Source organism: Lampris incognitus, chromosome 9, assembly GCF_029633865.1.
Source record: "Lampris incognitus isolate fLamInc1 chromosome 9, fLamInc1.hap2, whole genome shotgun sequence".
Taxonomy (NCBI): Eukaryota; Metazoa; Chordata; class Actinopteri; order Lampriformes; family Lampridae; genus Lampris; species Lampris incognitus.
Genome location: NC_079219.1, coordinates 52,806,449 through 52,831,109, shown reverse-complemented (window position 1 = coordinate 52,831,109; position 24,661 = coordinate 52,806,449). Strand labels below are relative to the sequence as shown.

Sequence of the window (24,661 nt, the reverse complement as noted above, 5' to 3'; positions counted from 1 at the left end):
CCACTGTCTCCAAACCATATAACATAGCTGGTCTCACCACCACCTTGTAAACCTTCCCTTTAACTCTTGCTGGTACCCTTCTGTCGCAAATCACTCCTGACGCTCTTCTCCACCCACTCCACCCTGCCTGCACTCTCTTCTTCACCTCTCTTCCGCACTCCCTGTTACTTTGAACAGTTGGCCCCACTCATCCACCTTCACCACCTCTACTCCTTGCATCATCACCATTCTGCTGTCCCTCCTCTCATTCACGCATATGTATTCCACCTTGCTCCTACTGACTTTCATTTCTCTTCTCTCCAGTGCATACCTCCACCTTTCCAGGCTCTCCTCAACCTGCACCCTACTCTTGCTACAGATCACAATGTCATCCGCAAACATCTGATCTCATCTGTCAACCTGTCCATCACCATTGCAAACAAGAAAGGGCTCAGAGCCGATCCTTGATGTAATCCCACCTCCACCTTGAACACATCTGTCATTCCAACCGCACACCTCACCACTGTCACACTGCCTTTATACATATGCACCACTCCTACATACTTCTCTGCCACTCCCAACTACCTCATACAATACCACACCTCCTCTCTCGGCACCCTGTCATATGCTTTCTCTAACTCCACAAAGACACAATGTAACTCCTTCTGACCTTCTCTATACTTCTCCAAAATTCTCAAAGCAAACATCACATCTGTGGTGCTCTTTTGTGGCATGAAACCATACTGCTGCTCGCTAATCGTCACCTCTCCTCTTAACCTAGCTTCTATTACTCTTTCCCATATCTTCATGCTGTGGCTGTTCAACTTTATACCTCTGTAGTTACTACAGTTCTGCACATCACCCTTATTCTTGAAAATCGGTACCAGTACGCTTCTTCTCCACTCCTCAGGCATCCTCTCACTTTCCAAGATTGTGTAAACAATCTGGTTAAAAACTCCACTGCCATCTCTCCTAAACATCTCCATGCCTCCACAGGTATGTCATCTGGACCAGCCGCCTTTCCACTCTTCATCCTCTTCATAGCTGCCCTCACTTCCTCCTTGCTAATTCACCACACTTCCTGATTCACTATCCCCACATCATCCAACCTTCTCTCTCTCTCTTTTTCCTGATCCATCAGCCCCTCAAAGTACTCCTTCCACCCTCTCAACACACTCTCCTCGTTTGTCAGCACATTTCCATCTCTAGCCTTCATCACCCTAACCTGCTGCCATCCTTCCCAGCTCGATCCTTTTCTTCTTTGCTTACAAGTCCTTTTCTCCTTCCTTAGTGTTCAACCTCTCATACAACTCGCTATACACCTTTTACTTTGCCTTCGTCACCTCTCTCTTTGCTTTACGCCACATCTCATTGTACTCCCGTCTACTTTCTTCATCTCTCTGACTATCCCAACTCTTCTTTGCCAACTTCTTCCTCCATATACTTTCCTGTACCTCCTCATTCCACAACCAGGTCTCATTGTCTTCCTTCCTCTGTCCAGATGACACACCAAGTACCTCCCTAGTCACCCTCACCATTTCTGCAGTGGTTGCCCAGCCATCTGGCAACTCTTCACTACCACCCAGTGCTTGTCTTAACTCCCCCCTGAACTCCACACCATGGTCTTCTTCAACTTCCACTATCTGATCCTTGGCTCTCTCTGCCTTCACTCTCTTCCTCTTCTTGATCTACAAACCACCATCCGATGCTGCGTTGCTTCGTTCTCCCCTGTCACCACCTTGCAGTCTCCAATCCCTTTCAGATCACACCTCCTGCATAAGATATAGTCCACTTTCCTCCACTCTATACCTCACCCTGTGTTCCTCTCTCTTCTTGAAATATGTATTCACTACAGCCATTTCCTTCCTTTTCACAAAATCCACCACCATCTGTCTTTCCACATTCCTCTCTTTGACACCATACCTGCCCATTACCTCCTTGTTGCCTCTGTTTCCTTCACTTGATTGGAGTAGTCCACTCCAATCACCACTCTCTCCTCCTTGGGTACACTCCCCACGACTTCATCCAACTCGCTCCAGAATTCGTCTTTCTCTTCTATCTCACACCCAACGTGCAAGGCATATGCACTGACAACATTCATCATCACACCTTCGATTTCTAGTTTCAGAGTCATCGCTCTGTCTGACACTCTCTTCACCTCCAACACACTCTTGACATACTCTTCCTTCGGAATTACCCCTACCCCCTTTCTCCTTCTATCCGCACCATGGTAGAAGAGTTTGAACCCACCTTCGATGCTCCTGGCCTTAATCCCCTCCCACCTGGTCTCTTCCACAGGTGGTATATCTACGTTCCTTCTCTCCCTCATATCAGCCAGCTCTCTCACCCCCCCCTTTTTTTTATTCTTCCCCTTTTTCTCCCCAATTGTACGTGGCCAATTACTCTATTTTCCAAGCTGTACCGGTCACTGCTCCACCCCCTCTGCTGGTCCGGGGAGGGCTGCAGACTACCACATGCCTTCTCCGATACATGTGGAGTCACCAGCCGCTTCTTTTCGCCTGACAGTGAGGAGTTTCACCAGGGGGCCGTAGTGCATGGGAGAATCACGCTATTCCCCCCCAGTTCCCCCCCCCCAAACAGGTTCCCCGATCAACCAGAGGAGGTGCTAGTGCAGCAACCAGGACACATACCCACATCCGGCTTCCCACCCGCGGACACGGCCAATTGTGTCTGTAGGGACGCCCAACCAAGCCGAAGGCAACACGGGGATTCGAACCAGCGAGCACCGTGTTGGTAGGCAATGGAATAGACCGCTATGCTACCCGGACAAGCTCTCTCCCTTTACTATTCATAGTGCCAACATTCAAAGTTCCGACTCTCACCGCCACGGTCCTACCCTTCCCCTCTCCCATGACTCTAGACATGCCTTCCCCCCTCTCCTCCTTCACCCAACAGCAGCATAGGTTCCACCGGCACCCTGCTGGCCAGAAGTACCAGTGGGAGTTGTTAGTAACCCGGGCCTCGACCAACCCGTTATGGAAATCTGATTTATGATCTGCATATTTGATTTGGCAAAGGTTTTATGCCAGATGCCCTTCCCGGTGCAACCCTCCCCATTTATGCGGGCTTGGGACCGGTACTGAGAAAGCACTGGCTTGTCCATCCCCAGTGGCTGAGTTATATATGAATGTATTACATCAATAAAGTATTTTTATGTAAGACATATCGCAGTGTTCACATCACAGAATGTTGCACATAAAGACTTGTTAAGGGTACAGTTACTTCCTGTTGGGGTGATGCTGTCAGGGGCTACTAGTGTCCATTAGGTCTGGGAACCCTCTCAGAAGTGAGAGGAGACAGGTACCTGGCTGATCTAGTGACTCACCCACGCAGCCCGTCCTTCTCCTCACAATGTGTGTGTGATGGATTTTTCACCTTCGTGTTTCGCTCACCACACCGGTTTGATAGCGACGGGACTCGACAGCGTACGTCAGGAATGTGATGAATGTTTCGTGATTGCCGCATGTCGGCCGGCCTTGGCTGCAAAACCTAGGGGGAAAATTTTTTTTCAGAATAAAGGGATCGTCATGTTTGTTGGGACGACCGCCTGACTTCTCCCTCGAGCTCCCTGCCATAAACATGTAAAGACAGGCTTTAGAGAGCTCCGGTCCTCCATGTCTCTCAGTTGTAAAACCCCAAAAAATGCTGTTCGCGTGGCGTCGCGGCAGACATTTACAAATTGATCACTGTCAGTGTTGTCAGTGTTGCCATTGAAAACACGTTTCATAAAAGGGGCTGTCTCTGTCTGTGTTGAATAATGGGGCCGCGTTCTCTGACCGCCGTGCACGTCACAGAGGAGTCCATTTTTCCTGTTTTGCTCGAGACGTTCGGGGTGTTTTTGTCTCGGGTTTGTGTAGTTCTGTCCTGCTCTTCTTAATGTGTCAGCGCCCACAGAAAGACTTGTGCTGTTGTGTGTATGTGTGTGTGTCTGCTCAGCTGCACCCTCGCAGCGCTGTGTGGGAACAAAAGAGCCAGGCCGTTTGAAAAGAAAGCAGGGCTTGTTGTCTGACTACCTTTTGTCCCCCCCCCTTTTCTTCCAAGCTCTTCTTTAGGAGACAAGAAGCCATCTGCCCCGAGGACAAAAAGAGATGCCCCTCCTCTCTCTTTCTGTCTATCACACATTCTGCCCCCCCACCCCCGACCCCTACCCCCCTACCTTAAACTATCCCCTCGTGGAGATGGTCTATCTTTTCCTCGCCTGGTCTGGTTTAGCAGGATCCATCTATGGGTGTGTCCTCTTTTTAAAGGACGTCTGAGGTAATTACAGATATCCTCACCTGTCCTGCCACTCACTTGGCCGTCCCTGGTAATCCGTGGTTCTCACCAGTCCCTGGATTGCCAGAATGGTTGTAGGCGCACAAAAGACCAAAGGCATCCTCTCATTGTATTTTTACCTTGCCCTTTGGATCTTTTGCCATCCTGACCTGCACAACAGATTTTACAACGCCGCTGTCATTCTAGCTCCCCATCGTAAATCCTGCGCTTGCTCCCTTGCTGACCTTTTCCCCCTCATTTCAGGCAAAAGTTTCACGCATCGTTTCACAAATCAGAATCGGAAACACTTTATTTGCCCCGCTTCCGCGTCCTGTGAGACCGCCCTCGGTGTTTCGTCTTCAGGCGCAGCTCCAGTCAGGGCCGTGGTCCTTTGGCCCACAGGATGCAACAGACTAAGTTCCCTCAGCCGATCCAAGGCTAGCTCTCCCAGCCAGACACCTTCGACGCACCTCCCCGCACGACGACACTAAAATCACAGTCAAGGCTAGGCGAGGCCGCCGCCAGACCGCCCTCGGTGTTATCGGAACCGCCGGGCTGCATGGGCTAGCAGTTAGCTTAGCCTGCCCCACTTCCACGTCATGTCAGACAGGCACAGCTTCAGGCAGGGCCGTGGTCCCTGGGCCCACAGGACGCAGCAGACCAAGCTCTCCCAGCCGATCCAGTGCCAGCTCTCCCAGCCATCAAACGAAGACAAACTTAGAGCAGATGTGGACAAAGACACTGCATGGATGGTACTGGGCGTGGCCACCGCAAATGTGAATTCACGCCGCCATCTTCCCACACCGCAAGAGATATATGAATATCTCTTATCAAATTAATTGAGATTTAATAAGTTAAGATATATTAAGATGTTATTAAATATCAGCTCCATCTTGCGTTTTCAGTGTTTGCGTCCCCGGTGTATTTTTGAAAGGCCATGAAAGAAACCCAATTCAGGCTTTTTAAGAGTAAAATTTAGACTAATATTTGTTATGCTATGTCTATGTTCATCGTATCAGTTCATCAAGTGAACTGCTGTCACTTCACGTCACTCCTCGTGAACAGCACACGTCTTTGTGGCGCTGAGGACCACATGTTTACAAGTAAAGTAAATAGGAACACAAAGTCGACACAAAGTGTATGGCTTCATGCCTGCAAATGAAGCTCTCCATTGGATTTTACTTGGATTTGACTGATGCAGGATTACATCCTGAGCAAAGGATTATGGCCATAATCCCTCTGAAATCCCAGTAGCTGGTCTGATGGTGCTGGTGGTCGGAGGGTGGACGGTGTCTCGGGGCTGCAGAGGGGCGACCTGGGGAATTCGGGCTGCAGGTTGACATAGCTGGAAGTCAACCAGTTTGGACACTGCACGCCATTTATTAACTAAGCAGTTTCTCCAAAATTTTGACACTCGACCAGTACAGGTCCCATTTGAAAGCGGTAGTCAACAGTAGTCAACAATCCTTTTTGCATGAGCTCAAAGCAACAGTTTCTCTTGCTTTCCATCACACTGTCAACCACATACACTGCTGACAGTTTGTATGTGGTAGTAAGAGAAATACACACTATCCACATGCACACTATCCACAGGCTTGTGGTGTCCCCCGGCATCTCTTATACCTGCATAAACACACATATACAAGAAACGAAGAGGTCAAGAGGCTAACCAAGCCATCTGTATCTATCAGTCAATCACCCAATCAATCAATCAATCAATCAATCAATCAATCAATCAATCAATCAATCAATCAATCGATGTGTATACATCTGAAGATTGTTGTGTTGTTTTGTTGTTTTTCTATGTTAAGTACACTGTGAGAGCCATGAAACCAGAGTCCAATTCCATGTGTGTGCAAACTTACACGGCCAATAAACTCTGATCCTGATTCTGAGGTTGTGTACTCAGGTGTCTGTGTTTGGCCAGGGCCACTCCTCATCCGCCCTGCCTCCAAACCAATGCACAAACCACTCTCCGCCTGCTACGCTCTAGTTTACTAAACACAACACACACACACACTGAGGCCAAACGACGCCTGCCTCTCTATAGAGGTAGAAGCAGAGTGGTCTGTGCAGGGGCACTGGTAGTTCTGTGTTTTCAGCTGAGTGCAGTTGGAGTGAGTCCGGGGGCACTTCGTTAATGGGAGTGTGCTCTGTGCTCTCCTGTGAGAAGGTGACTGGGGCATTGATCTGCTTTGCAGAGCTGCTGAACCGTGTGAAGCGACCCGGGCAGCTCCCCACCTCCCCCGACCTGCAGCCCGCTGGCCCCTCCCCACCAGAGACCCTGCCCCCTCCCTCTCTCTCCCTCTCTCTCTCTCTCTCTCTCTCTCTCTCTCTCTCTCTCTCTCTCTCTCTCTCTCTCTCTCTCTCTCTCTGGGCAAGTGAATGAGGGCCATTGTGTGAGGCACACTCCTGCCCTCAGGCCGCCCCACCACTCATCCCTGCTGCTCCCACCCCCCCACCCACCCTCTGCTCCTGTTGCTCTCTCTCTCTCTCTCTCTCTCACTCCCCCTGCCACCCTCAGATCAGATGTGGAGCGGCTGCCGTCACAACGGCCATCAGTCGCTCCTCTGGGTCGGAGGGGAGTGCGGAGCGTAGCTGCTGTCTCCACGCCGGGCTGCTGACGGCAGCACCAGTGTCTGCTGTACAGCTCTCTCGTGTCCTCCCCTCCGCTCCTTTCTCCCCACCGCACCCCACCACCTCCAGACAACCAGATGGAGCGCCTGTGGGAAGTGGGCCAGCCAGCCGCGGAGGCCGCTGAGAGCCGAGTGGGGTCGGGGGCAGAGCTGATGAGCCACAGGGTCAAAAGGCAGGACAGGAAGCGGCAGGAGCTGCTGGCGCTGGCTCTGGGAGTCAAGCTGGGGAGTAAGGGGGCGCTCCTTTGGAAGCCCATTAAAATTTTGGCCTCCTGTCCGCAGATCTCCTCCCCTCTGGGCCGGCGCACCGCTTTGAAGGACAACCTGGAGAAGCACTGCTCCTACGAGAAGGTCCACAACTTCAAGGTGAGCGAGCGGCTGTTTGTTTGACTGTGAGGGGGAGCGGCGGGGGGCGGTCGGAGAGGGGTTCGACGGCTTCGGAGGCGCTCTTGCCTCTGTAGGTTCTGTGTTCGAACCTCCCCTTGAAGTTTTTCGCCCTCTTAGTCCCCAAGGGAATAAATCATTTGAAGGAAAAACATTTCTATTAGCTCTTACAGGTTTGTCTGAAACGTAAACACAATACCCCCAGTGTGGGGTGTTCCTGTCTCTGGGTCTGTTTACTGTGTGGGTCTGTGTGTGTGTGTGTGTGTGTGTGTGTGTGTGTGTGTGATGCTGTCGTGAGAACACACGCAGCTGTCATCCATATGCATTGAGTGTGTCTAATAGATACACTATACCTCGACCCATTAACAGCGCCGCACATCGATTGTTGTCGATTTTCAAGCTGTTAGACCGCAGTTCATCCGTTGCTGTTGCAAAAACAGTTGTGTAGTGTTAAGGTATTTTTTGCAGAACACCGTCTTCTCCAGGTAACTGCACATGGCGGGGTAGATGGGTTTTACAGTGCTGTGCCTATATGCAAAAGAGAAATGAATGGTGAGGACACGCTGCCGCGGGGCAGCCTGAACATTCTTCGGCGTTGTGTCTCCTGTTTCAGTTGACCTACAGGTTACGGTGGTCCCCAGCCTCTTGTCTGCTCCTCTAATTGAAAGGAACAAAAAAAATCCCACTCGCCACCTGTTGTGTCCCTCCTTTACACCCCTACTCTAACCTCATTAAAGTGTCCGTTTTCATTAACAGCGTTTGTGTGTGTGCACGTGTGTGGGTGCGTGCATGTATGTGGGTGTGTGCACGTTTGTGAGTGTTTGCGTGCAGTATGTGGGTGCATGGGTGTGTGTGTACATGTGTGAGTGTGTGCATGCATGTGTGTGGGTGTGTGCACGTTTGTGAGTGTGTGCGTGCAGTATGTGGGTGCATGGGTGTGTGTGTACATGTGTGAGTGTGTGCATGCACGTGTGTGGGTGCGTGCATGTATGTGGCTGTGTGAGTGTGTGCGTGCACGTGTGTGGGTGCGTGCATGTATGTGGGCGTGTGCGTACATGTGTGAGTGTGTGCGTGCATGTATGTGTGTGTGCGTGCACTTGTGGTTGCGTGAATGTATGTGGGTGCGTGTACATGTGTGAGTGTGTGCGTGCACGTGTGGGTGTGTGCACGTACGTGGCTCTGTGTATGTGTGTGAGTGTGCGTGCGTGCATGTGTGTGGGTTCATGTGTGCACATATGTGGGTGCGTGCGTGCACGTGTGTGGTTGCACACACACGCGTGTGTTTAAGGCGCGCAGTGTGTGTGCGTCTGTTATTTTGATTTGTGCGCTCACTTTTGAGGATGTGTTGCATGTGTCCACCAGCCCCAGAACAGATGCCAGACCCATTACTGCAAATCTCTTAATCTGCCTCGTGTACACAAATGCCCTCATTTGGCCAGGCGACCCTGCCACTTCTGTAGCCTGGAATCACGGGGCATTAATTTCTATCTGACACCGCTGAGGGGGGATCCCACTGTTTTGACTGGACCACGGCCCCCCGACTTTCAACGCTCTCAGCTGCAAGCCGGGGGGGGGGGGGGAACTCCGGTGCATTTTGTCTGTCTGTGTCTACCGGGTATCTAATCATGTTTCCTGTCCCTGTAGGTACACACCTTCCGGGGACCGCACTGGTGTGAATACTGCGCCAATTTCATGTGGGGCCTGATTGCCCAGGGCGTCCGCTGCTCAGGTAAAGCGCCCTCTCTGGCGACAAAGAAAACTTCTATCGCTGCAAAAACGCCGCCTGCCCAAGCTGTGGCATTATTTATAAGTGACGCAGGAAATGTGCTGCATGACTGTCACGGATACCCCGGCTGCACGAGCCGTGTGAAAAGGAGCTGTTCCGTATGAGGTGGCTGAATTATTTATTTATTTGTTTATTTATTTTCACTTCTTTGGGGACTATTCAGCATCCGTCTGCTTCTGCAGTCCTCTCTTGAGAATGGCGTCTTGTGAACTCGCCAAAGTATGCCCCTGAGAAAAAGGCCGAGTCGGGCAACGATGTGAGAAGAGCTGAAACTGCCATCATGTAGGACGCCCCTGCTGCACCTCCTGTGTATTCATACTTACTTATCAAGTAGTACTTCTTACATGTTTGCTGTTTCGTAGCTCTCCTTAAGATATGAACTGATCGGGGGGAAGGATTTATAACGCCGTGTGTTCGTGGCGAGACAAACGGAGACTTCTCTGCTGGTTGGGATGGGTGGAGGGCCGGGTAACTTCCTCAGATGAGCTGCTCGGCTCGGTGTGTTTTGGTGCAGCACAAGCACCACAGCAGAGCAGCTTGGCTGACATGAGGCTTTGCTTCGGCGGAGGTTTCGAGTCTTCGTAGGTCACAAGAGTCTTTCGTGGCGTAGATAAAGTTGTGACAGAGAAATGCTTATGGGTTGGCTTGGGTGCATTCTGCTCAGACAGAGTGTGCGTTGTTCAGGCTTTAGACACGCTGGCGAGCCCGAGGACAGCACCGGCATCATCAGACACCCCATGTGCTGTGGGAAACAGGAGGGGGAACTCTTTGTCCTCTATCTCTCTCTCTCTCTCTCTCTCTCTCTCTCTCTCTCTCTCATAACATCATCCTCTCTACTTCCCCTTATCTCCTGCCTTGCTGTCTGCCAGCGCTGACCGGGAATTAGGGACCCCCAGCCCACCTGAGCCCCCCACACACACACACACCGACAGCGATGTGGCTCAGGCGATAAAAGCAGAACATCCGCAGCCGCGTTTCCGTCCCGATCTTGAGAAAATGTCAAGCGATCGTCTGAAAAGTCAAAAGATTTCAAATGCCGATCAGCTGAAATTCCCCAGTCTGATTGGCATTTGGGAATTTTAATTGGGAGTTTAAAAAAAACTGTTTGTGGTGTTCTTGATACGGCGAGCTTTCAATCTTTACCACAAGTTCACTTTTCACTATGTCCACCATTGGATGTGTACGGGTGACATCTTAACTGGTTGAAAGTGAATCTCTGATACCAACTTCTGCGTTCCCATGGAAACGGCTTGACGCGATGAATGATTCATTCACACTGTTTAATAGGCCACCTTCTACCAGAGGTGTTTGCAGTATTTATCTCATGGTGCACACCAGAATGATGCAAACAAACAACAATCACTCCATTATGCACGCATGCACACACACACTCACACACACACACACACACACACACACACACACACACACACACACTGCTCCCCACCTTTGGTGCAGTGCAATGAAACAACAAAGTTAAGCTGCTGCTTTGCTTCTGTCTGACAGTGCAGTTTATCACTCTCTCTGTCTGTCTCTCTCACTCTGTCTGTCTCTCACTCTGTCTGTATGTCTCTCTCTCACTCTCTTGTCTGTCTCTCTCTGTCTGTCTGTCTCTCTCACTCTCTTTCTCTCTGTCTCTCTCTGTCTGGCTCTCACTCTGTCTGTCTCTCACTCTCTCTGTCTCTCTCTGTCTGTATGTCTGTCTCTCTCACTCTCTCTGTCTCTCTCTGTCTGTCTGTCTGTCTGTCTGTCTGTCTGTCTGTCTGTCTCTCACTCTGTCTGTCTCTCACTCTCTCTCTTTCTCTCTCTCACTCTCTGTTTGTCTGTCTGTCTGTCTCTCTCTGTCTGTCTGTCTGTCTGTCTCTCTCTCTCTCTGATCTAAGATTGTGGATTGAATGTGCACAAGCAATGCTCCAAACTGGTTCCCAGTGACTGCCAGCCGGACCTGCGCAGGATAAAGAAAGTGTTTAGCTGTGACCTCACCACGCTGGTCAAGGCTCACAACACAATACGACCCATGGTGGTGGACATGTGCATCAGAGAGATCGAGCTGAGAGGTATACGACTTTACTCACAGTTTGTCTCTTTTTCTTTTTTTTTTACATTTCAGAGTCATTGAAAGGATAACATATGTATTTATAAGTAAATGCTCGTCTCAAATAATCAAGCAGAAGTCTGCTTTTGCAAAGATTTGCACTAATACCGTTCATGCACTGTTACTCTGCTCTGAATTCAGCAGTCTTTATCATGTCCTGACTGGAGCCGCTGTTTGTAGGAGAAAAATAGGGCATGTTATTGTTCATTGATTCCCAGACACATTTCCCTTTCTTGCATATGTGAAAAAACATAAAAAACAAGATGACAACATAGACAAGTTTCCCCATTTCTGGCTTGCAGGTCTGAAGTCTGAGGGACTCTACCGAGTGTCTGGCTTCTCAGAACACATCGAGGACGTCAGGCTTGCCTTTGACCGAGGTTTGTTTTGAGGATAGTTTGTGTTCCTCAGAGTACCGGTCTCATTCAGGTGCACAGGACAAGGAAGAACAGAAAAATTCATAGTGTTAAATAAGTAAATACAATTCAGTGGCAGTAGAGCATCAACCAAGAATGTAAGTATTGTGATTTCGGGCGTTCAGGTGGCGTGGCGGTCTATTCCATTGTCCACCAACACGGGGATCAGCGGTTCGAATCCCCGTGTTACCTCCGGCTTGGTCGGGCGTCCCTACAGACACAATTGGCTGTGTCTGTGGGTGGGAAGCTGGATGTGGGTATGTGTCCTGGTCGTTGCACTAGCGCCTCCTCTGGTCGGTCAGAGTGCCTGTTCAGGGGGGAGGGGGAAATAGTGTAATCCTCCCACGCACTACATCCCCCTGGCGAAACTCCTCACTGTCAGGCGAAAAGAATTGGCTGGCGACTCCACATGTATCGGAGGAGGCATGTGGTAGTCTGCAGCCCTCCCCGGATCGGCAGAGGGGGTGGAGCAGCGGAGGAGTGGGGTAATTTGGCCAGGTATAATTGGAGAGAAAATGGGGGGAATATCCCAAAAAAAAAAAGTATTTTAAGTTCAAGCATAGAATGAAACCCAGACATTTTGGCAGTTTTCAATTATAATTCGGTCATGATATACAATATCATGGCAGTCATTTTTTCTCTTTCTGACCCACAGATGGTGAAAAGGCTGACATCAGTGCAGAGGCCTATGCAGACATCAACATCATCGCCGGTGCTTTGAAGCTCTACTTGAGAGACTTGCCCATTCCAATTATTTCATTTGACTTGTACTCCAAATTTATTCAGGCAGCAAGTAAGGGCTCATCGACTCAACTGCACGATCCAGTCCCATTACCTTGTTGATGTTGTATCATGTACTGATAACATTGCATCTTCTGGTAGAACTTCAGAATGCTGACTCCAGGCTGGAGGCCATTCATGAAAGCTTGCTGCAGCTCCCTCCAGCTCACTATGAGACCCTACGCTACCTGATGGCACATCTCAAGAGGTCAGTTTACAGTCACGAATCAGCAATACAACAATACAAACAAATTAAACCATTTCCTTTATTTTCCTTTAGTCATTTATTGCATTAGTATCCACTGTGGGGGAACGTGCTGTGTCGCAGAACACCAGCGTCCTTAGGTTAAATCTCAGCACTTTTGTTTGGAGTTTGAATGTTCTCCGCTTGTTCACAAGGATTATTTCTCCTTTGTCCATTGGTATGAATGAGAAACAGTGAGTGATGGCGTGTGTATGGGTCCTGTAGCAGATTCATGACCTGGCATCCATGTTGCATCACTGTTCTCTTAGTCCAATGCATTCTGGTCTAGTTTTAAACCTCCTACACCCTTGAACTGGATTAAAGTGACTATCAGCAGTTATAATTCAGAACACTGATAATTGGGGCATCACACTGCTCAGCCTCCCTGGGAAAGTGTACTCTAGGGTGTTGGAAAGGAGATTCCGACCGATTGTCGAACCTCGGATCCAGGAGGAACAATACGGATTCCATCCTGGCTGTGAAACAACAGACCAACTCTTTACCCTTGGCAATCTGTGGGGGGTAGCATGGGAGTATGGTGTACCGGGGCAGTTGCTACAAGCCATCTGAGAGCTGTGAGAGCTGTGTCCGTATTCTCGGCATAAAGTCAAACATGTTTTTGGTGGGTGTCAGACTCCGCCAAGGTTGTCCCTTGTCTCCGATTCTGTTTGTGATATTCATGGACAGGATCTCAAGGCGCAGCCAAGATGAGGAATGTGTCCATTTTGGGAACCTCAGAATTGCATCTCTGCTCTTCGCAGATGATGTGGTTTTGTTGGCTTCATCAGAACATGACCTCCAGCGTGCACTGGGGCGGTTTGCAGCTGAGTGTGTAATGGCTGGGATGAGAGTCAGCACCTCCATGTCTGAGGCCATGGTTCTCTACCGGAAAATGGTGGATTGCTCCCTCCGGGTTGGGGATGAGTTGTTGCCTCAAGTGAAGGAGTTCAAGTATGTCGGGGTCTTGTTCACGAGTGAGGGTAGGATGGAGCAGGAGATTGACGGGCAGATTGGTGCAGTATCAGCAGTAATGCGGACGTTGTACCGGACCGTTATCGTGAAGAGGGAGCTGAGCTGGAAGGCGAAGCTCTCAATTTGCCAGTCAATCTTCGTTCCAACCCTCACCTATGGTCATGAGCTTTGGGTAGTGACCGAAAGGGTGAGATCACGGAGCAGATACAAGCGGCTGAAATGAGTTTCCTCCATTGGGTGTCTAGGCTAAGCCTTAGAGATAGGGTGAGGAGCTTGGACATCCAAAGGGAGCTCAGCGTAGAGCCGCCGCTCCTTCGCATCAAAAGGAGTCTGTTGAGGTGGTTCCGGCATCTGATTAGGCGGCCTCCTGGGTGCCTTCCTTTGAAGGTTTTCCGGGCATGTCCAACTGGGAGGGGACCCCGGGGTAGACCCAGAACTCGCTGGAGGGACTACATGTCCATTTTGGCCTGGGAATGCCTTGGGATCCCCCAGGAGGAGCTGGAGGGCGTTGCTGGGGAGAGGGACGTCTGGAGTGCCCTACTTAGCTTGCTGCCACCGCGACACAACCCCGGAGAAGCGGCTGATGATGAGATGAGAGATAAGACACTTTTTATCATTTTTGGCCAAACTCTTTCTATATCCTGACAGCTATCAAGTAAGTAGATGCACTGGGAAATAAACCCAGTCTCTGTTGCCGCCCTAGGTGCTGTAAACAGAGACAGAACATTTCTCTGTACCCGCTCCTTGTCGCCCAGGCAGGAGAGTGCTTTGCAAGTTGGCGTCTCCATTGTTCCCTACCTGCTGTCAGTCAGTTTGCATGTTCACGAGGTTTTTAAGCAGAAGTGAAGGGGTGGATTCTTTTGCAGTATGTCTTCAAAATATAGCCAGCGCTTGCTAACTTCCACTGAGGATCGCTTACCCCCACTTTAAGTGGGTATATGAATAAAGGAATGAATGAAAGAATGAACAAGTACCCAGCGTACTGAACGGTCACATAATCCACTGAGAAGAGCGCCATCTTGATTGAATGAAGATATTTGAGAAATGTACTTTGGCTAACACTGCGCTCTGATTATTTCCCTCTGTTTTGCAGGGTGACAATGTTTGAAAAGGACAATTTAATGAATGCTGAAAACCTGGGGATTGTCTTCGGGCCGACTTTAATGCAGCCCCCGGAACAGAACGCCTTGGCGACCTTGAACGACATGAGGCAGCAGAAACTAGTGGTGCAGCTTTTGATAGAGCATGAAGACGTCTTATTCTAAGGACCGATGCTTTGGAGGCCCCTCGCGTAAGAAACAAAGGACAATTATTTATTCTGTCTAAGGAAATTTAAGCCACCCTGAGTCCAGTGAAGTGTCAAAAACGTTTGTTGTGATCAGACCGGAACTAGAAATTTGTCTTTTTCTCGCATGACTGTCTTCGTTGATGCTGGCTCATTGTTGACCTGATGTCTGATTACTGTGAGTTTAGAGTTTTCATACTCAGCCCAAGAACATCACTTTTTTATAGTAGGAAAGGCTGCAGTATTACTAACTTCCTACAGTGCTATCACCCTATAGCGTTCGTTTTCATTTTTCCATAACCCCGTGTAGATTTGGCCATGACAATAGCTGTGTATGCCCTCTTCGTTCTGATGTACGGTGCGATCCGTGACAGCCGCCAGCACAGTTCCCATCTCCATACTGACTAGTCAGGTGCTTTTTATGTGCATACAGTGTAGTTCGTGGGAACGCAGGTTAAAAATGCAAATCAAAAAGTGCTGAATCCTTGCATTTTAGATCAAATGGGATCATTTAATGATCATTTAATGACCATTTTTAATGGTACGCTACAAAATGAGAGATGAGACAATTGATAGCTCATGAAGCACTTTTCGCAAAGAGCCTAAGGAATTATTTTGTAAAGATGTTTTATTTTTGTCTTCTATTCCGCATCATTGCTTTGTTTCACCATGAGATATATTGTTGGGAGTGTGCCGTTTGTTAAATCAGTCGATCAGAATGCATAAATGTGATACTTGCGTACATAAGTTAACTGTACATAATGCCTAGTAGTTGTGTTTTGCCAAAAAAACAAAAACAAAAAAGTTCTTCAGTTTACATGCTGTCCTCTGATGTTTTTAACTGGAAAAAAAAAAGATCAGGACCTTTTTTTTCTTCTTTTTTACACCAACATGGAGCTGTTGGAGCTGTTAGGTAACCGTTGACCTCGCCGCTCCGAAACAGGCGTCAGTTATCGCTCTACCAAGTGTGTTCTTTCACATCTGATTCGATGTAATTAAGTCAGTCCTTTCTACAAATCTGTTTTATCAAAATGTATTTTTGTGATGGTTGCAATCAAGATTGTAATTTATCAAACGATTTATTAAAGGATGTAAAATCTTGTGCAGACTTCCGTTTGACGTACTGCAGCCTCGTGAAGTATTTCTGCAAAAGCTTTGCCCTGATCTCCGCCGCGTAGTTAAGGCAGGGAAGCCCAAATGGAAAAATGTGCATTTTACTGCATTTGAATGGCGGTGTGATCTTTTTTTTACCATTGGGAATGAATTGACCTGCTTGTTTAGGCCAGTCGGGGATGTTTTATTGTCATCTAGTGCAGGCAGGCGAGGTTTGCTACTCGCTTCGTGAGGCTTCAGTTGATCTGCAGGTATTCAGAGTAATGTTATCACCACGGGATATCGCCTAGTAGTCGCCGCTACATGGTATTGTTTATTCATGGTTAACATTTTAATTTTTCTGCAATTTCAGGCAGTTCTTTAGAATGAGATAAACGGGGGGGGGGGGGGGGAGTCACTCGCCTTTCTGGCTTATCAATTGCACGACTGTCAGCCTCCAAAGGCAAGTCTGCCAACGGGCAGCCAGCCATTGTGTCAAATAAGTCCCTCACACTGGATGCAAAACAATATGTCAATCAATCAATCAATCAGTCAAATCAGCTGGTGAATTAATCATTTAATAAATCAACCAATCCATAATCCATCCACCCATCCATTATCCACACCGCTTATCCGAATTCGGGCCGCGGGATGCTGGGGTCTGTCTCAGCAGTCATTGGGCGGCAGGTGGGGAGACACACTGGACAGGCCGCCAATCATGATTGTAAACATCATCTCTATGTATATATTGTAGGGATAGCACTCCATTAGCAGCCATAATACGGAGCAGTCTTCTGTGCGTCTCTGAAATGCTGCCCAAATTGTGGAAAACATTTTTCACCAGTGACATCACTGGTGAAAAATATGTGAATGTGAAAACTTGCTTCTTGGGTTGCCGATAGGCTGCGATGTATAAGAAAATGGGAATATCAGTGCTACAACATGCAGTGGCATGTAGCATTGTTACTCTTATTTTCTTATACAATGCAGCCCATAAGTTTTCAAATCCACATATTGTCTACCAGTAACATCACTGTCATACGGCATTTCAGACACACCGAAGCTGGCTCAGTATTATGGCTGCGAATGGAGTGTTATCCCTACAATATGTCTATAGAGGAAATGTTGAAAACCGTGATTGTTCCCGTTAAGTTGGTCATGCATCAAAAGCAAAACACACACAACCAAGACTGCTACTACTGCTACTTGTTCTTCTTATCTTCTTCGCCACAGCGGATCATCTGTTTCCATCTCTTCCTGTCCTCTGCATCTTCCTCTGTCACACCAGCCACCTGCATGTCCTCCCTCACCACATTCATAAACCTCCTCTTTGGCTTTCCTCTTCTCCTCTTCCCTGGCAGCTCCATATTCAGCATCCTTCTCCCAATATACCCAGCATCTCTTCTCCACACATGTCCAAACCATCTCAATCTGGCCTCTCTTGCTTTGTCTCCAAACCGTCCAACCTGAACTGTCCCCCTAACTCTAGTATACTCGTTCCTAATCCTGTCCTTCGTCATCACTCCCAATGAAAATCTTAGCTTCTTCCAACTCTGCCACCTCCGTGTCTCTGCCTCCTGTCTTTTCATCAGTGCCACTGTCTCCGATCCATATAACATAGCTTGTCTCACAACCATCTTGTAAATCTTCCCTTTAACTCTTGCTAGTACCCTTCTGTTGCAAATCACTCAACACGCTTCTCCACCCACTCCACCCTGCCTGCACTCTCTTCTTCACCTCTCTTCCGCACTCCGTTACTTTGAACAGTTGGCCCCAAGTATTTAAACTCATACGCCTCCATCACCTCTACTCCTTGCATCATCACCATTCTGCCGTCCTCCCTCTCGTTCACACATATGTATTCCGTCTTGCTCCTACTGACTTTCATTCCTCTTCTCCACCTCTCCAGGCTCTCCTCAGCCCGCACCCTACTCTCGCTACAGATCACAATGTCATCCGCAAACATCATAGTTCACGGAGACTCCTGTCTGATCTCGTCCGTCAACCTGTCCATCACCATTGCAAACAAGAAAGAGCTCAGAGCCGATCCTTGATGTAATCCCACCTCCACCTTAAACCCATCCGTCACTCCTACCACACATCTCACCACTGTCACACTGCCCTCATACATATCCTGCACCACTCCTACATACTTCTCTGCCATTCCCAACTTCCTCCTACAATACCACCTGTCTGCTTTCTTCATCTCTCTGACTATCCCACTTCTTTGCCAACCTCTTCCTCTGTATACTTTGCTGTACTTCCTCATTCCACCAACAAGTCTCCTCGTCTTCCTTCCTTTGTCCAAGTGACACATCAGGTACCTTCCTAGCTGTCTCCCCACCACTTCTGCAGTAGTTGCCCAGCCATCCAGCAACTCTTCACTACCACCCAGTGCCTGTCGCTCCAATCACCACTCTCTCTTCCCTGGGTACACTCTCCACCACTTCCTCCAACTCACTCCAGAATTCTTCTTTCTCTTCCATCTCACACCCAACTTGCGGGGCATATGTGCTGATAACATTCATCGTCACACGTTTGATTTCCAGCTTCATTCTCATCACTCTGTCCGACACCCTCTTCACCTCCAACACACTCTTGACATACTCTTCCTTCAGAATTACCCCTACCCCATTTCTCCTCCCATGATCCCCCATCCACACCATGGCAGAAGAGTTTGAACCCACCTCCGATGCTCCTGGACTTACTCCCCTTCCACCTGGTCTCTTGCATGCACAGTACACCTACCTTCCGTCTCTTCATCATATCAGCCAGCTCTCCCCCTTTACCAGTTATAGTGCGACTATTCAAAGTTCCGACTCTCACCTTCACACTCCTACCCTTCCTCCTCTCCCGCTTTCTCCTGACATGCCTTCCCCCTCTCCTTCTCCTTCTCCCAACAGTAGCAGAGTTTCCACCAGCACCCTGCTGGCCAACAGTACCGGTGGCGGTCGTTGGTAACCCGGGCCTCGACCGATCCGGTATGTAAATCTGATTTATGATCCGCATATGTGATTTGACAAAGGTTTTACGCTGGATGCCCTTCCTGACGCAACCCTCCCCATTTATCCGGGCTTGGGACCGGTACTAAGAATGCACTGGTTTGTGCATTCTCAGTGGCTGGGTTATAGGATGCAAAACCATTAATAAGCACAAAAACTATGTGATATAAAATGAAATTAGACTGTAATATGGTGGTGCAGTGGTTAGCGCATTGCCTCACAGCAAGAAGGTCCTGGGTTCGAGCCCCGGGGTAGTCCAACCTTGTGGGTCGTCCTGGGTCGTCCTCTGTGTGGGGTTTGCATGTTCTCCCCGTGTCTGCGTGGGTTTCCTCCGGGTGCTCCAGTTTCCTCCCACAATGACTGCTGGGATAGGCTCCAGCTTCCCCGCGACCCTGAGAGCAGGATAAGCGGTTTGGATAATGGATGGATGGATGGATGGAAACTTCTTCAGCAGCTGAGAATGGTCAATTTTAACATTTATCCTCACAAGTATGAAAGAGCAGCACAACTTCAGCTTCTCACTGACAGCAGAACTGCATAACCTCAGGCACCCTGCTGGACGGATGCTCCAGGTGTCATTCACCTGTAACCTTGCTTGCTGGTTGTCCATCGTGCCCGATGATGACCATCTTCTTCTATTTGTGGGTCCTTTGAGGACTCAGATAGCAGAAGATACCTGCGCAGAGATGGTTTTTAAAGTGGCATGGGGGGTGCGCTTCTCCCAACGCCACATGACTTGATTGTAGAGGAGATGGTTCCGATGGCAAGGGGGACCCCTAGACGACCGGCACCTCCACACAACTGCAGGGGGCTGCCGGAAATCCAGTTTTTCGGAAACCGCCTCGAAGCGTACCGCCACAGCTTGCTTTTCTGTTGGGGTAAGCTCCCTTAGCCTTATGTCTTCCAGACTCACCCACAAGGCAGCGGGGCAGTGGTTGATAGGTGCTAGGGCATGTCCACCAGGGTGGGCCTGCACACCATATCTCTGGGGCCCACTGCTGCTCCGAGATCCCCTGCCAAGTTAGCCTGGGCCCGCAAGACCCCAGTTACCATGTGTGGCCACGGGGAGGCCTGGCAGGAGTCTTGGTGAAGGAGAGGCTATGTACTGGCAAGGGAAGGCTTACACGCTAGGATGCTTCCCTATTCGCCACAAAGGCTAGCCAGCGGCAGCAAGCTAAGGGCAAGAAGGACACAAGCGGGTTGGAAGAACACATGCACCTTCCCTCCAACTACACACTGCTGCACTAGACGCATCACAACACCCTGTGTGTATGTACACACACACACACCACCTGTAACCAGCAGGCTGAAGAGCACCACTGAGCTTAAACCTCTGACGTCCAAACAGCCATACTGAAGTCAATGCGTTTAACACCAGGAAGACTGACCCTTTTGGTTAACCAGCACAGTGTTGTCTGGTTTGAGGTCGATATGAATCAGCCCAACGCTCCTCAGAGCCTTGAAAGCGGTGACCATATAGAATTATTTCTTCATTCAAACTCCAGCAGAGTATTGGATTTTGCTAAGCATGTATTTTCATAATAGATGTAATTGAATGTAAGATCATTAACACAAACGTTTGTTTTGCCCTCATACCTGTTGTGAGACGGGGAGTGTCACTGAGAGAATGAGATTTGCGGTTTCTCCGATTCAGGTTGTTAAAGAGCATGAGGTCTGGCGTTTCAAACACCAGACATGAGTCCTCGATGCACGAAGCCAGCAGACAGTATTGCACATGTCTGGGTCTAAACGCCCAACTCTCCATCATGCTCACCTGCTTGGTTAGCATGTGCATGTCTTACCAAAAAAAAAAGAAAAAAGGACCAGTTGGTCAGAAACCGTGACATGAGTGACATGACACATTTCACTGTTTTTTGAATTATTCGTATAACTCGAGGAAAAGTCCTAGAGATGGTGAATGATGAATTTCAGTTTGTGATTCTTCCCCAAACTGTTGTCTATTGAAATGTGGAAGAACTATGGTGTTTTGTATTTGCAAGAAGCACATGATAGCTGGGTCAAAGTGTGGGCTGAGATTTCACACAGGAAAAGGCGCTAATTGGAGACTTGACTTTTTCCTCATTTTTTAGCTCCACCTCAACATTTTGGGCTTTCTTTTCTCTTTGTCATTTGATTTGTAGAGCAAGGCCTGAAGGGAGGTGTGATGTGTGTGTGTGGGGGGGGGGGACACAAGTGCATGATTGTTGACCAGAAAGCTGCATCTCTCCATGCGATGAATATCTTCACCAGCTAAGCACTGTCCCTATGAATTTCCCCTCTTATTTATGATTTCACTGGAATGTGCACAACTGCCCCCCACCCAAGACCGCTGACCCAATGCAAGAGTGCCTTCACCAAAAGCACCGAGCCCAGTCCTGAATACAGACAGACAGAGAGAACGTGAAGGCACGTCCTAACAGGTGGCAGGCGGGGGTTGATGGGCAACCACTGAAATGATGCAGCACCAATGGGTAGTTCCTCTTGTTAGATAGGCTGTCCTTCAGCGGGGGTGGATGATAGTGTTTAGACTGACGAGGTCAACTGTCAGCAGGGCTTCCTGTCTGAACTTGCCCCACCCATCCTAAACGTCCCATTGAAATTTAACAAATCACAGTGAAATTGTTCATAGGCGGGCAAAATAAAGGCCCAGCAGGGTGCAAGTCACGGTTTGGTGTCTCCTTTGAATCACGTCACATCATATGTTGTCTCCTGCTAGGGTTGCCACCTCCTTGAAATGGAAATAAGGAACAGGGGACAGGGACGGGGGTTGGATGGACGGAGCAGCGCGGGCATAACAAATATAATGTGCCTTACACTATACACACATACACATATTATTTATAATATATATATATAATAAGGAACGATTCCTTATTTTAAGGAACGGTTGGCAACCCCATCTCCTGCCTCTTCTGTCCTGTGGCGTTAATGGCAGTTTATCGGCTGTTTTCCAGATCAGGAATCGGGGAACTTTTATTTGTCGTTTCCATTCCATGCACTGGCATACATGAATGAAACGAAATATCGTTTCCCCCAGCAGTGCAACACAAAGACAAAAACACACATCCAAACTACAAAAAAACCCTACAAAACAAATATATCAAACATATTAAAAAAAAAAAAATCACTGTCCGAGAGAGCGAACGCCAGGATGACTGTCGGAACTGCCTGTCTGCATGGGCTAGCAGTTAGCTTAGCCTGCCCCGCTTCCACGTCCTGTCTGACCGCGCTCGGTGTTTCCTCCTCGGGCGCAGCTCCAGGCAGGGCCGTGGTCCCTGCGCCCGCAGGGTGCAGCAGACTCAGCTCCCTCAGCCGATCCGAGGCCCGCTCTCCCAGCCAGACACCTCCGACACACCTCCACCCCACGACACCTAAAGCACCGTCAACGCTAGGCGACTGTCGCTACGGACGGCAAAACCCCACGTATCCGTCAGTCATTTCTACAAAGGCTGGAAAAGTTTGGGGGTATGGCCATGCCTCACTTGCTTCACCATTATTGGGCTAGCAATATCAAAAACCTTGTAATGTGGGTCAGGGATGGTGCAGAAGCTCCAGTTTTGGGTGAAATTTGAATCTTTTAAGTTGAAACTCCCGTCCTTGATCTCGGGCCCCTTTTACCACCTACTACTGGCTCTTGAAAATCCTGTAGTCACCCATACGTTAAAGATCTGGGTACAGTTTCGCAAACATTTTGGGATGCAAAACGCTTCACCCTTGGGCTGCTATTTTTGCGAGTCATCTTTTCCCCCCCTCTGTGTCAGGCCTGGCAGGGGAATGGCATTAGAGTTGTTAAAGATCTACATATAAATTTGAACCGTTGTCGGAAAAGTATGCCGTGCCACGCTCCCATTTTTTTCGGTGCCTTCAGGTTAGGCACCTTGTACAAAAAGGCTACACCCTTTCCCGGAGCAACCTCCAAGCACCCTCTTACACGCTCTATTTAGGATTTGATACTAGTCTCAAAGGTGCCACCTCCTGGATATGTGGTGTAACTAACACTATTAACCCACTATCTAAACAACCTAAGGACAATATGGGAACGAGACCTAGGCTTGTCTTTTGCAGAGGACCGGTGGACCTCAGTTCTCAACCTAGTCTCCTTGTGCTACACATGGTCTAATACAATTCAAGATAGTTCACCGTCTCCATCTCACTAAGGGGAAACTGGCAAGGATATCCCCAAACATTCATCCCACCTGTCAGCGATGTAAGACTACCATGGTCATGCTCAAGCCTTCAGACTTTTTGGGAAAAGGTCTTTGAACTCCTTAGTGACATGTATAATATGGCAAGTGTACCTCAGTCCATTATTGCCCTGTTTGGACTGAGGCCAGAGATGCAGCATGGTCGACAGAAATGGTTGCCTATACTACTCTGTTAGCTCGACGTCTCATCCTCCTCAACTGGAGGAGAGCGGTGCCACCATCCCTTACCAGATGGCTTAAAGAGATCATGTTTTACCTGAAGCCTAAAAAAAAATATCAAAATTTGCATTGAAGGGGAATGCAAATAAATTTGAAAGAGTCTGGAGGCCTTTTCTTACCTCCTATGATAACCTCACCCAAACAACAGACTGGGATAGTTCATAACCTAATGGTTTCTTGGTTGGAGCAGAACTGTAGCAGTCTAATTAAGAATTAGTTTAAAAAGAAAAAATGAGTGGGTTTTTTTCCCCCCTTGACTGTGTTTATGTAAATGAGGTCGTTGTATATCTGTCGTATATTTATTTGTACTTGATGTCATTTCGGAGGATGTTGTGGGGGTGGGGGTGGGGTGGGGTTGGAGACATGTTAGGGAGCAGGGGAGGGATGGGGATAATACTGGATTTATTTCATATTTTGATTCCGTGATTTGTAAAATGCAAAATCCAATAAATATGTTTAAAAAAAAACAACAACAAACAGCACGGATCTATGTTGGTGCCTTGTCCTGTGACCTATTTGAGTCTAAACCCAGAATACTTCTTCTATAATTACAGGGTTGGCAGTGATTCGGTGCCATTTGGTCATGCTGTTTACAACACTCGTTACACTTCAAGCCTTTGATTCTTCTGAGGAAGGGTGGTGTAGCTCTGCAGTCTTTTTTTTTCTTTTTTTTTTTTAATTGCATTCATTTATCACTGTACCTGTCTTACACTGACTTCACAGTTAGTTTAATCAGAAGCACCCAAATGGCGGCCAAGTCCCTTTGGTGGCATCCCTCGGCCTTGTGGCGAAAAAAACACAAAACAAAAAAACTGTCCAAAGCTCAGCAGACAAAGGAAACAATGCAGAAATGCCTCTGATTTCTACCCCTGCTGCATTCTGGGACATCCTGGTGTCAAGGCAAACTGATGCAACCGTGGAAACCTGTGAAGAGCTAAATCCTGAAACGAGATTCGATCAGAAAACATGCGGAAGAAATCCTAAAATTCTTCGAGCTAGTCCTCTCGAGGAGGAGAGGAGGGTAAGGGCAGCTATCCCAGATAACAATGACCTTTCAGAGGGAAAGGTTGCCTTGACACGCACCGCTTCATAGCAGGCAGTACCCTGCAGCCATCTGCTGATGAACTAAGGCTGTTCTGTGTTGCCGGTTTAAAGATGAGTAGTTGATGCCTCGTGGCCATTTTATACCCGTCGCTGTAACCCTGATTTATTTTTAACATTTTGACTCGGAAAATACCATTTTTTAAGCATAATCATGGCGGCAAAAATTGAATTTAGTGCAAGTCAATGG

At 48.5% G+C, this 24,661-nt stretch overlaps 1 protein-coding gene across 1 annotated transcript in view; it reads left to right on the top strand.

The window, feature by feature from the left end:
• chn2 (chimerin 2) overlaps positions 1–15,948 on the top strand; it is a 46,116-nt gene extending 30,168 nt beyond the window's left edge. Inside the window, exons 7-13 of the mRNA XM_056285823.1 lie at positions 7,173–7,256; positions 8,919–9,003; positions 10,944–11,117; positions 11,458–11,535; positions 12,227–12,364; positions 12,454–12,559; positions 14,661–15,948. Coding sequence (XP_056141798.1) covers positions 7,173–7,256; positions 8,919–9,003; positions 10,944–11,117; positions 11,458–11,535; positions 12,227–12,364; positions 12,454–12,559; positions 14,661–14,832 — 837 coding nt within the window. The 3' untranslated portion in view covers positions 14,833–15,948. The remainder of the gene's footprint in view (positions 1–7,172; positions 7,257–8,918; positions 9,004–10,943; positions 11,118–11,457; positions 11,536–12,226; positions 12,365–12,453; positions 12,560–14,660) is intronic.
• The last annotated feature ends 8,713 nt before the right edge of the window (positions 15,949–24,661 follow it).